Here is a 13471-nt window from a genome sequence, read left to right as displayed (position 1 = left end):
AAACTTGAATAATGATACTTGGGAAGGTATCAAAGGAACTGTAGACTGTACCCTGGGAAAGATTAGATATCTTCAAGAATGGGAAGAAAAATAACCATGCAAAATCAAAATATGGCTGCACATTTTAGCATCGATATGTGCTGCACTCAGCAAGAACTTGTGGATGACACAGGAAAAAGTAATTCTGGGTAATGGTATGATATGGATGGCAGTGAATTGAATGCCCATTTTACACATTGAGTGATTGCAATCAATAGAATTAAATATCATATACTATTTGTACAATCCAGTTTGTACCATGGCCATTGGGAAAGTCTGAGCCAACTGGGCTTTATATTGATGCTGATAGGTTTTTTTTTTCAGAATGGGGTCTTGAAAGACAACAACAGTTAAACCATAAGACCATCAGCCATTGAGTCTGCTCCACCATCCCATCATGGATGATTTATTATCCCTCTCAACACCATTCTTACACCTTCTCCCCATAACCTTTGACACCCTGTCTAATCAGGAACCTATCAACCTCCACTTTAAGTATATTCAATGACTTGGCCTCCACAGCCATCTGTGGCAATGAATTCCAGATTCACCACTGACTGGCTAGAGAAATTCCTCCTCATCTCTGTTCTAAATGGACGTCCCTCTATTCTGAGTTGTGCCCTCTGATCCAAGACACCTCCACTATCGGAAGCACCCTCTCCACATTTACACTATCTATGCCCTTCAATATTTGATAGATTTTATTGAGATTACCCCACTCCTGCCATTCTAAACTCTAGCGAGCACAGACCCAGAACCATCAAGCGCTTTTCATACATTAACCCATTCATTCAGGAATCAGTCTTGAAAACCTCCTCTGGACTCTATCTAAGAAAAGCACATCTTTTCTTAGATAGGAGGCCTAAAACTGCTCAAAATACTCCAAGTGCAGTCTAACCAATGTCTCATAAAGCCTCAGCATTACATCCTTCTCTTATATTCTAGTCTTCTCATAATGAATGCCAACAATGCATTTGCATTACTTACCACCCACTCATCATACAAGTTAACCTTTAGTGAGTCCTATACAAGGACTACCAACTCCCTTTATACCTCTGATCTTGAATTTTCTCCACATTTATAAAATAGTCTATGCCTTTATTCCTTCTACCAAAGTGTATAACATACACTTCCCCATACTGTACTCCATCTGTCACTTCTTTGTCCATTCTCCCAATCTGTCTGCAGACTCTCTCCTTCCTCGACGCTATTTGCCCCTCCACCTTTCTTTGTATCGTCTGAAAATTTGACCCCAAAGCCATCAATTCCATCACCCAAATCACTGATCTATAACGTGAAAAGAAGCAGTCACAATACTGACCTGGAGAACACTTGTCGCCACCAGCTAACGAGAACAGGCCCCCATTATTCCAACTCTTCACCTCCCGAAAGAGGGCCAATCTTCTATTTGTGTTAGTATCTTTCTTGTAATACCACATGTTCTTATCTTGTTAAGCAATCTGATGTGCAGCACCTTGACAAAGGCCTTCTGAAAATCCGAGTAAACAATATCCAGTGACTCTACTTCTACTTCTGCCTATTATTTCTTCAAAGAATTCCAACAGACTTGTCAGACAAGATTTTCCCTTGAGGAAACCATGTTGTATTTGGCCAACTTTATCATGTGCCTCCAAAAAAACCTGAAATCCCATCTTTAAAAATGGATCCCAATTACTGAAGTCAGGCTATCTTATCTATAAGTTCCTTCCTTCTGCCTCCCATCCTTCTTAAAGAGTGGAGTGACATTTGCAATTTTCCAGTCCTCTGGACCATTCCAGATTCTTGTGATTCTTGGAAGATCATTACTAATGCCTCCACAATCTCTTCAGCCAACTCTTTCAGAACCCTGGGGTGTAGTCCATCTGGTTCAAGCGATTTAACTATCTTCAGGCCTTTCAGCTTCCCGAGCAGCTTCTCCTTAGTAATAGTAAATACACTCACTTCTGCCTGCTGATGCTCTTGAATTTCTGTCATAGTGCTAGTGTATTTCACAGTAAAGACTGATGTGAAATACTTTTCAAGTTCGTCTGCCATTTTCTTGTCCCCTATTACGATCTCTTCAGTGTCATTTTCCGATATCCAGTCTCACTTCTCTTGTACACTTTATGTATCTGGAAAAGCTTTTGATATTTTATTTTATTGACTAGCCTACCTTCATATTTCATCTTTTATCTATTTATGTTTTTTTCAGTTGCCTTCTGTTGGTTTTTAAAGGTTCCCAGTTCTCTAACTTCCCACTAATTTTTGCTCTATTATATGTGTTACGAACCCCGTAATTGGGTCACTTACCAGCAAAGATAGAGAGGTCAGTTGAAGTCTGATGGTATTATTTTAACAGTATTTATTGATAAAAATACACAAAATAATATCAATGCAAACATACAGATAATATACATCGTCAATACTAAATCTAAAAGCGCGGGTATAATAATAATCAATAAGAAATAGCTCTAGCGTTGTCTAGGGGATAATGTATTGTCCGATGGAAATATAAAAGTCACTGTTAGTTTGTTCAAGTTGCAGCGTTTTGGTTTGAGAGAAAGACGGGTTAAAAACTTGCCCAGTCCTTTTATGATGTCAATCCTTCGAGAGTCGTTGGGAGTTGGTTTCCCCGTTGTTAGCTAAAAGCCGTTCTTCCATGGTAAAGGGCACCGGTTCCGGGGCAAATGGAACCGAACGCACGTGGCCTCCCCACCAGCTTCTGCTATTACGGGATCGCTAGCGTTTCTTCTGGTGCGTCTGAGGGGCTGTTCCCACAGACCCTCTTTTATCCTGACTCACAGGGTCTCAGATGTCAATCAGGTTGAGATGATGCAATCCCTCCACCAACCAGCCCACTTTGCCTGAGGGCTTCCACGAAGCACAGTATTTTAATACACAATCCCGTCTCCAAGAGACAATGGCCGTTTCCCGTAGCTTTATATCACCGGGGGGAGGGGGGGTCAAGACATTCCAAACGTCTCTCTCTCTTTTCCTGGGTCTCCTGACCCAAATCAATAGCAATCCTGCGATTCTCAAAAAGGAGGGGGCTGCAGGCGTAACACCCCCTTTCTTCAGCGTGTTTTCACCAGCGGTGAAAACCAAGTAGGACAGAGTCTTACAGGATTTTAGAATCTAACCCAATACAAAAGCTTTTCCTTTTCACTACAGAGTAATACAGTTATACATCCAATTCAGCATCTAAACAGTTAACGATTACAGTGTCACTTCCTTTAATATCTGAACATCTTGTACCTTACTAAAGTCTTGTAGCATCAGACTTCAATTTAATAATCACCTATTTTTATTTATTTCTTTCAGCAAACAAAAACTAAGGAGGTGTGATCTTAGCTTACGCGTATACTACAAAAGTTCATGCAAATACTAATCTTTCTGTTGCTTTCAAACTTAACAGGCAGGCTTCCATGGGGTTGCCTTCATTATTCACATGCTTTGTTGAAATCCCGTAAAACCAGCTTTTGCTATTTAAAAATGGCATCCCCATTAACACTAGCCTCTTTTCCGGTTAGTTCCCACGTGGGAAGCTTGGGTACCCTGGCGAAATAGGCTTTCGCCTGTTTCTTTCATAGGAGTTATTTTATCAACACTGTGTCCCAAACTTAGACCATCTTCTGAACTTCCACCCAATTCTTTAATTTTACGCAAGTTGCTAGCTTTCCCTTCAGGCTATTAGCTTTCAGTTCGAACTCTTTGTTCAAGCACCATTTCAAATTCTGCCTTTTCACACCACACTCTGGAATAACAATAGCACGGGGGGGGGGGGGGCCGTCATTTTCCAACTCAACCTGTAAGTGATCCACAGGTTTCACATTTTCTTCATTCGATTTGGGAACTACATATTCCCCGTTTCCTTCAATGATAATATTCATCTCCCCACTTTTGATCTCCGCATTAACTTTTAACACACCTTCGAGCACAAACACCTGGGAACTCTCACTTCCCATTATTACCAAGGTTAACCCTTTCTTCGCTGAACCAAGTCTATCTGACCCACAAGGACTGCCTTCCTTGTCAACTGAATCAAATACCTCAGACTTTTTCTGAGCTTCATTACTAGGTTCAGTACCATGTGCATCCACATCTTGGACACACTCCAACGGGACATTTGCCTCTTCCAGGTTTTCAATACCTGTACCCGGTCCAAACTCTAAATTCCCCTGATTCTCCCAGCTACTCTCTGGGCAACTCCCTTCAGGAGTAAACTCAACCCCGCGGGCTGAAACAACCTCATCTGCCAACCCAGCAGACTTCTTCAAGGTAAGGGCACCCTGTTCAGCTAGGGCTGCCCTCATTTCATTATCGGGAACACCTTTAGAAGTTTCAACTTCTTCAAACAGTTCTGCTAAACCAGACAGATCATCCATGTCCAACTCTGGACCTTTTAACAGCTCTATCTGCTCCTCATCTTTATTTTCGGCCTCTAGAACTTTTCTCCTCGCTAAGGGCAAGTCTGTCTCCTCTCCCTTACTCTCTTTCACTTTACTACTCTTCGTTTTACCACCCTCTAAACCCTCGTGGTACGGGGTCGGTAAAAGCGTCTTGGCCAAATCGAAATTGGCCGGATTTAAACTGCTCCCTTTCTCAGCTGCCTTTCTCGACATGCTGTGAGTGATCGCACTTGCGGGATAGATCTTGGAATCTAGGGGCGGGGCCGCAACACTCACCGGCCGGCTTGTCAGCGTCATTGCTGCCCAAACCTTACCACCGGCTAAATCGTTACCAAGAAGGACGTCTGCATCAGTTCTCGGGAATTCTGATCGCACCCCTATTTCAACTGGTCCAGACACCAGCTCACAATTCATAATGATCCTATGTAAGGGCACCATTTCAGTCCCTTTTCCTATTCCTTTCACAGCTACCATTCCCATCTTGCGACCAAAATCTAGTACCTTTCTGCTGATCAACGACAGCTCAGCCCCTGTGCCTCTCCAGATCTGTACTGGAACTGGTGCGTCTCCCTCCCTCACAGACACGGTTCCGTTTGACATACAAGTCTCAGACCCTTCTCGTACTCTGTCTACCCGGGGCTCTCTTGTCAATTTACTGATTACCACGACACATCTGATAGGGACTGCAGCTTTCCCTTTTCCTGTCTCTTTCCTCGGAGCAAAGCACCTAGATGCAATATGCCCCCCCTTTCCACAATTAAAACAGGTCAAGCCCGGAAATCTCTGGCTGTCCGGCCTTTCCCCCTCAACCTTACCACTAGCTCCCAGCGGGACCTCTGCCTCAGCTGGCGGGCTTTCTCGATCGTTCCCACGGTCTCAGCTGCTTTACCTTAATTGCATGTTCCAACCTTAATTTCTCCAACTCTAACTGAGCTGTCCCACTAGCTGGTACCTTTTCAGGAATATTTTCCAATACTTCAGCTGCAAACACATTCTTCCCAATATAATACTGAGTTATTGGCCTTCGCACCTCCCGCTTTTTCATTGACAACCTCACCTTTGCGAGATTTAACCCCTTTGCCAAATTTATCAAGTCCGATTTGGTGGCCGCCTCTAGCGCCTCCAGAGTCGGGTTTTCTATAAATTCACCCACGTCCATCTTTGTTGGTTTCCCGTCTGGCTACCCGCGTAACCAGATCCAAGTTTAGACTTAAAAGCCCGATTCACTGGCCCTCCAATTTGGTGTCAAATCTCGAGACGAGAACCCCAAGTTGTTACAAACCCCGTAACTGGGTCACTTACCAGCAAAGATAGAGAGGTCCATTGAAGTCTGATGGTACTATTTTAACAGTATTTATTGATAAAAATACACAAAATAATATCAATGCAAACATACAGATAATATACATCGTCAATACTAAATCTAAAAGCGCGGGTATAATAATAATCAATAAGAAATAGCTCTATCATTGTCTAGGGGATAATGTATTGTCCGATGGAAATATAAAAGTCACTGTTCGTTCAAGTTGCAGCGTTTTGGTTTGAGAGAAAGACGGGTTAAAACTTGCCCAGTCCTTTTATGATGTCAATCCTTCGAGAGTGGTTGGGAGTTGGTTTCCCTGTTGTTAGCTAAAAGCTGTTCTTCCATGGTAAAGGACAGCAGTTCCGGGGCAAATGGAACCGAACGCACGTGGCCTCCCCACTGGCTTCCGCTATTACGGGATCGCTAGCGTTTCTTCTGGTGCGTCTGAGGGGCTGTTCCCACAGACCCCCTTTTATCCTGACTCACAGGGTCTCAGATGTCAATCAGGTTGAGATGATGCAATCCCTCCACCAACCAGCCCACTTTGCCTGAGGGCTTCCACGAAGCACGGTATTTTAATACACAATCCCGTCTCCAAGAGACAATGGCCGTTTCCCGTAACTTTATATTGCCGGGGTGTCAAGACATTCCAAATGTCTCCCTCTCATTTCCTGGGTCTCCTGACCCAAATCAATAGCAATCCTGCGATTCTCAAAAAGGAGGGGGTTGCAGGCGTAACATATGCTATCTCTTTTCCTTCTATGCTTTCTTTTGATTTCCCTTGTCTTCCATGGTTGTGTCATCCTGCCTATAGAATCATTCTTTGGGATGTATTTATCCTGCGGTTTCCAAATTGCCTGCAGGAGCTCCAGACTTTGCTGTTTTGCTGTCAACCCTACGAATGTCTCCTTCCAAACAACTTTGGCCAGCTCCTTTCTCATGCTTCTGTAATTCCCTTTACTCCGCTGTAATGATGATTTTATCTTCCCTCCCTCCCCCCACCCCCGCTCAAACTTCAGGGTGAATTCTATCATATTGTGATCTCTGTCTCCTAAGGGTTCCTTTACCTTAAGCTCCCTAATCAAATATGGGCCATTACACAACACTCCATCTAGAATTGCTTTTCCCCTAGTGGGCACAACCACAAGCAGCTCTAAGAAGTAATCTTATTGGCATTCTACATATTCCCTTTCTTAGGATTCAGCATCAACCTAATTTTCCCAATCTACCTGCATATTGAAATCCCCGATGACAATAACTACATTGCCGTTATTACATGTCTTTTCTGTCTCCCATTGTGACTTATATCCCACATCCTGGCTACTGTTCAGAGACCTGTATATATAACTCCCATCAGGGTCTTTTTACTCATGCAGTTTCTCAGCTTTACCCACAAGTATTCTATGTCTTCCAATTCCACATTACCTCTTTCTAAAGATTTGATATCATTTTTACCAACAGAGCAACCCCAACCCTCTGTCTACATGCCAGTATTATTGTTACAATGTTTATCCTTGAATGTTCAGTTCCCACCTGTGATCTTCTTTCAGCCATGACTCAGTGATCCCCACATGATAGCTGCTAATCTCTAACTGTGCTACAAGATCTTCTACTGTTTCGTATACTGCATGCATTCAAATATAACACCTTCAGTCCTGTATTCAACACCCTTTTAAATTTTGCCCCTATGTTACACTCCGACTCATACCTCTGACTGCAATTTTTGCCTATCTTCTGCCTCTCCTTCCTCAGTCTCACCACACAATGTATTGACTTGTATACCAATTGTCCCACCTTCAGCCCTGTCACTCTGCCTCCCAATGTCCCAACAAATTCATTGATACCCTCCCCAACAGCCGTAGGATACCTGCCTGCAAGGATAATGGCCCTGCTCAGGTTTGGGTGTAACTTACCTTTAATGTTCAGATCATATCTTCCCCAGAAGAGACCCCAATGATCAAGAAATCTGAAACCCTGCTCCCTACACCAATTCTTCAGCCTCTCATTCATCCTGGAGGTCCTGTTCTTCAGCCTAACACCCTATACTCACTCCACAGGATCTCTTCCCCCTTTCTACCCATGTCGTTGGTGCCAATGTTGCACTACGACCTCTGGCTGCTCACCTTTCCTCTTGAGAATCTTGTGCAGCCCCCCCGAGACATTCTGGACCCTAGCACCTGGGAAGCAACACACCATCAAGGCATCTCTTTCGTGGCCACAGAACCTGCTGCCCATCCTCCAAACGACTAAGTCTCCTGTCACTATCGCTCTGCCTGACTACCAGCCAGCCACAGTGCCACAAGCCTGGCTGCTGCAGCTGCTGTGCCCTGATGGGTCACCCTCTCCCCAACCCCCAGCAGTATCCAAAGGGCATACTTGTTGCTGAGGGGAATGATCACAAGGGGAACCTTACACTGAATGCTGGTGGTCATCCGTCTACTATCAGAAGCCTGCACATTGGGTGTGACCAGCTTAGTATAAGTCCCACAAATGAGGTTTACAGCCTCCTGGGTGATCCAAGTATATCCAGCTCCAGTCCCTTGACCTTCTGTTATGTGATTAAATCCAGCAGCTGGGAGGACAAGAATGAGAGACCTTAGGTGCATGATTAAATGTAAGATATCCGGAAAAGAGAGTAGGAATTACTCCTGTACAACATCTCAAGGTTATGAAATTCACCTGGTGAATTAATGGCTGAGGCAGTAATTATGTCAACAATGATGTTTAGGCAGACTACATATGTAGGTGAAGAAGGGGGATGAAGGGATACAAGAACAAGTAGGACATTTGTCAGTGAATCATTTGTTGTAAATGGTATCAGTCTAATTAGATCAAATAGTCTATTATTGCATAGTAATTTCGATATGCTATCGTGTGTTATTCCTTCTAAGTTTCTATGGTAATAAATTGAAGTTACATATATTTATCTGCCAAATGATTGCATCGTCCTCCAGCAATTGTCTATTGTTGTTTCACTAGGTAGAGTCACACTTTCCTGCTATCAAAATTGCTGGAAATACTCAAGATGGAAAGAGAGAGAAACTGGCTAACACTTCAGGTCAAAACTTTTCATCAGAAATTTTCAATGAAAGACCTTTAACTTGAAATATTATTTTTTTCTCTCCAAACATGTTTCCTGACCCACTTGAAGTTTAACTTTTTTTTGTTTTAAGTGTCTTATATCTGACTTATTTTACTTACCACCTATTCACAGATGCTTCAATGTTCAAAGCTCTACGGTTAAAGTAAATTTATTTATGGAAGTATGTATATGTTGTTCAGGTTTGCAGCATTCAGGCAGAGATTGCTTCATTTCCCAAGCAGGATGTGACTGGAATTGAACAGTCGTCAGTGAACATCACACTACTGGTGATGAAAAGTAGACTCACTGATGAAGATGGTTGGGCTCTGGACCCTCCCTTGAGGAACTCTTGCAATCACATTAGCCAGACTTGAACGATTAACTTCTAACAACCGCAGCCATTTTCCTTTGCACAGGACATGATTCCAACCATGGGAAAGGCTCTGCTCAATGCCCTTTGACTTCAGTTTTCCTTAGGCAGCTTGACCCCACTCTCAATCAAATGCTGCCTTTATTATCATCATGACACTGAATAAGCAACCATATCATTTTAAAGTTTTAATTATGATTTTTAAATCCCCTTTGACTGTTCCATGGTCTCGCCATATTGTACACCTGCCTTATAACCCTTTGAGATATTTGTGCTCATCTAATTCTGGCCTCTTGAGCATCCTTGCTTTTAATTGCTGCAGAACTGCCAGCTGTGCCTGACTTTGCACCCTGAACTCTCCCCAAATACCCTTCCCTTTTCTTTCCATCTCTATAATCCTCAAACACTATCTCTTTGGTGAAGCTCTTTGTCAAATGTTCTAATATATACTTTTATGATTCACTGTCAATTTGTATTTAATAATTTTCTTTTAAATTTCCTATGGCATTTTATCATGCTCAAAACACCAATGTTTTAACATTGCTTGCTGATTGAAAAGATTAGAAGGGCTAACAACATCAAAATAAATCTACCAGTACCTTCATCTCAATAAATCAATAATAATAAAAACACAATTCTTTCCTTAAACAAACTTCTCCTTTTACTGATACTTTTTGATCCACTGATTGTTCCACCATAAGTACTAGACTAACTAATGTCGTTTCGCTTCAATAGTCTACACAAGAGTAAAGAACTTAGCATTTAAGTATTATTTAGTAATCTGAAGAAAAATGCTATTGCGGGCGCAGCCAGTTATAGACAATAACAAGGACATGTACCGTTCATAAATTCTTTTTCAGGTTTTTTTACGGATCTGCGATGAAATTATGTCACGGTTGCAGACAAATATTCACTTTTGCCAACTTTCCTTTAGCGGTGACAAAAAAGACATAAATCAGTATTATATATTTTTAACTGAAGTTTGTATTTTGCAGACTAAGAAGAAGTAATGCGTTGAAATAATAGCCATAGGAGGGTGGCTGGCTTTGCAAGGCGGGGTCTCCGTGCCGCCGGCGAGTGACGGGTCGCCCCTTTAAGGGGCGATTTGCCTCGCGCTCACGGTGGCCCGGCATGCAGCGCAGCTCCGTTGCAGCGCGAGCTGTGATGGAGGCGCCGAACGCGAGCCCGGGCTGAGGGGCGGCGCGCGCCGGGGCCGGAGCCGGAGCGGGAGCGGGTGCGCGAGCGCGAGCGCCAGCGCCAGCGGAGACTCCGAGCCGGAGCGGCAGCCGTCCGCTGCCCAGCGCTCACCATGACCGCCAACACCGCCGGCTGCCGCTTTGCAGATTACTTCGTCATCTCTGGTCTGGACGTCGAGACCGGCTTGGAGCCGGACGAGCTCTCGGGTGAGCGTTTCACATTTTTATTCACAATAATCAGTGATTGGAGCCGAGGGAAGCGCAAACTTTAAACCTGTCAGTCTCTGGCCCATTGTACACACACAAAATGCACGCACGGCAACAAATTGGCAAAGTAGTGCGGAATGTGAGTGATCAGAAGTATAAAAATAATGATTCAGGTTGTTCGGTCCAGGTAAAGCCAGCGCTGTTGCTATTCACTCTTGCAGGAAGTGATGATGTAGAGCTGCCTTTTGACAGTTCGCGCACTGGAAATGGAGTTGGCTTTGTCCAGATTATTATGTACCAGATTATGAAATGTGTAACATGACTTTTGGTTTCATGTTTTTAAGTTCTGTAATGTTGAATGTGTCTTCCATTTATGCAGATTTTAGTTGCTGCATTTTACAGAAGCGTTATTTGTGCAAATAATCCATGCCTATATTCCTATATCTTGTGGGAAAATTGTGATAAAGGCACTGTGTGGCAGTACTCTTAAAAATTGCATTAATTTACAGGTTGATACTTGTATGTGAGAATAGATATATGGAAAGCACTTTTTAATGTGGTTTTCAGTTTCCTCGTTTCCTCTCTGACTATATGAAATTTGTTATTACCTTTTCTGAATGAACCACAGAAATTCCGATAATTTCTTAAGATATGACTTGGTTTTGTAGATGACAGCAATTTTTATCAAAGTCCTACTGGGTGTAATGAAGCGGTATTATTGGCAACATAAATTAATTCTCCTGAAAGACTACTTTTTGGCATTTAAATAGCTGCAAGCTCGCAGACTCTAGATTCACGATTAATATTCCGGGTGTAGAGTAGATTCCGATATTCGTTATTATTTCGCTATAGCCCGGTCAATTTTTATCAGTTTATTCTACGATCGTGTTTCTTGATCTATAAATTTTACCAAAAATATTTTGAAGAGGTGTCGCTCATTCTAGAATAGTTGCATCCATCCAACCCTTCGGCACATAATCTGTTCAGCATCAATTTTTGCATTTTCTTTAACACCACTTTGTCTTCAGTGAGCGAATGGAAAATACAGTACTGCTCTCTTTAAATTTCTGGCACTACTTTATAAACAGAGTGGAGGTATACTGTTTTCTCAATAAATTGTAATTGTTTTGTGTTAAATGGTTAACTTTAATGTTAAGTGGTTAATTGCTGGATTTTATCCGAAAGCGTCTTTGCGTTGTGCATGTATCACAGCTGTGCTTTCATGTATTCGGTGTGCTTTGGAGATGAGCTTTTTGTAATTTCAGCTAAGTCGTGGTACGGTTCGTCATGTGCAGCTTTTTAGGATGATAAAGTTCCTGGAGCTGTTATGTATTTTGCATGATGAAGAGCGTGTTAGTTTTACTTTTCCTTTCTATATTGTGCGATCTGGAGGATCTTGTAAACAATAGAGAGAGTCTGTGGAAAGTGGTAGCGGGATGGGCTTGAATCATCTGCGTTCAAATTGTCCTTGGGGTCCTTCCACATCAGCTTCTCTCAAGCGAGGCTGTAAAAAGATGATGTCATTGTAACTGAAACTCTACAGGAAGGCAGCAACTGCTGCATGTTCCTCTAGGGAAGCTTGGGGCCAGTGATTGCCACAGGCATTGGTATACAGCTAATGCGGTTGTCCATGATATCCTGGAATACTAGTTGCTGAAGAATTTTAATATTTTCTCTAATGATATAGCCGCTCATGATTTAAACCAGTTTTAATAGTGCTTTAAAATGCGTATCAGTACATTTATTTTCCTCCGTTGAATGTGTACTTTCCATTCCCCATTCATATCAAATTATCCTGTTCAAGACAATATAGTAAAAACGATTAATTTGAATTTTTGTGCATGAAATTATGCTCAAAATTACACAAAGGGCTGTTTTTGCAGTCTTACACTTAATAAAAATATTGTGTGTCAAGGGAAGACTTTTTTGTCAGTTGGTTTCAGATATTATCACTGCTGTTCCAGATATTTGGAATCACATTTCCAGCATGATTTTCCAATGTTAATTGCAGTCTGGCACATTTTGTAATGAGAACGTATAAAGTTGCAGAATGCTTCTATACCATTGACAAACCTGATCTACCAACAGAGTACAAGTTTGTTTATAATATCAGAATCATGTTCATGATCCCTGGCATGTAAAATTCATTGTTTTCCAGTTACAGGGTGCTAGGCATTAAATAATAAATAGTGCGGAAGAGGAATAATGGGGTCGTGTTCATGGACCATTCAAAAACCTGATGGTGGAGGAGAAGAAGCTGTTCCTAAGATGCTTCAATGTTGGTCTTCAGGTTCCTGTAAATTCTCCTAGATGATGGCATCTACCAATGCCCACTTTGGAGAGCATTCTGACTGGTTGCATCACCAATGGCATGCACAGGATCCAGAGGTTGCAGAGGATTGTAGACTCAGTCAAATCCACCTAGGGCACACGCCTCCCCAGCATCGAGGCCACCTTCAAATGGAGGGAACTATCGTTAAGGACCCTCACCATCTGGGACATGCCCCTTCTTCCTTATCTCCATAAGGGAGGAGGTACAGAGACCTGAAGACGCACACTTGATATTTTAGGAACAGTTTCTTCACCTTTGCCATCAGATTTCTGAATGATCCATGAGCACTACCTCACTATTCCTCTTTCGCACTATTTATTTAACATTTTAACTTGGTGATTATTTATGTCTTGCATTGTACTGCTGCCACAAAGCAACAGATTTCACACAACGTGTCAGTGACAACAAACCTGATGTTTGATTCTGAATTATAGCGGCTGGTGTGCCTTCACATGATTGCATCATTGTGCTGGGTCCATGATAGATTTTCTGAGATGCTGATGTCCAGGAATTGGAAACTGCTGCCTTTTTCCATCACTAACCCTTCGTGTGTG

The 13471-nt window shown here is 42.4% G+C and overlaps 1 protein-coding gene across 1 annotated transcript in view; it reads left to right on the top strand.

Annotated features, from left to right (window-relative positions):
- Nucleotides 1–10228: 10228 nt before the first annotated feature.
- The window catches only part of dennd5a (DENN/MADD domain containing 5A), a 154771-nt gene continuing 151528 nt past the window's right edge, over nucleotides 10229–13471 (top strand). Inside the window, exon 1 of the mRNA XM_059975868.1 lies at nucleotides 10229–10585. Coding sequence (XP_059831851.1) covers nucleotides 10492–10585 — 94 coding nt within the window. The 5' untranslated portion in view covers nucleotides 10229–10491. The remainder of the gene's footprint in view (nucleotides 10586–13471) is intronic.

Source organism: Hypanus sabinus, chromosome 7 (genome assembly GCF_030144855.1).
Source record: "Hypanus sabinus isolate sHypSab1 chromosome 7, sHypSab1.hap1, whole genome shotgun sequence".
Lineage (NCBI taxonomy): Eukaryota > Metazoa > Chordata > Chondrichthyes > Myliobatiformes > Dasyatidae > Hypanus > Hypanus sabinus.
Note: the sequence above shows the minus strand (reverse complement) of the source record. Positions and strands in the feature narration are given on the sequence as shown.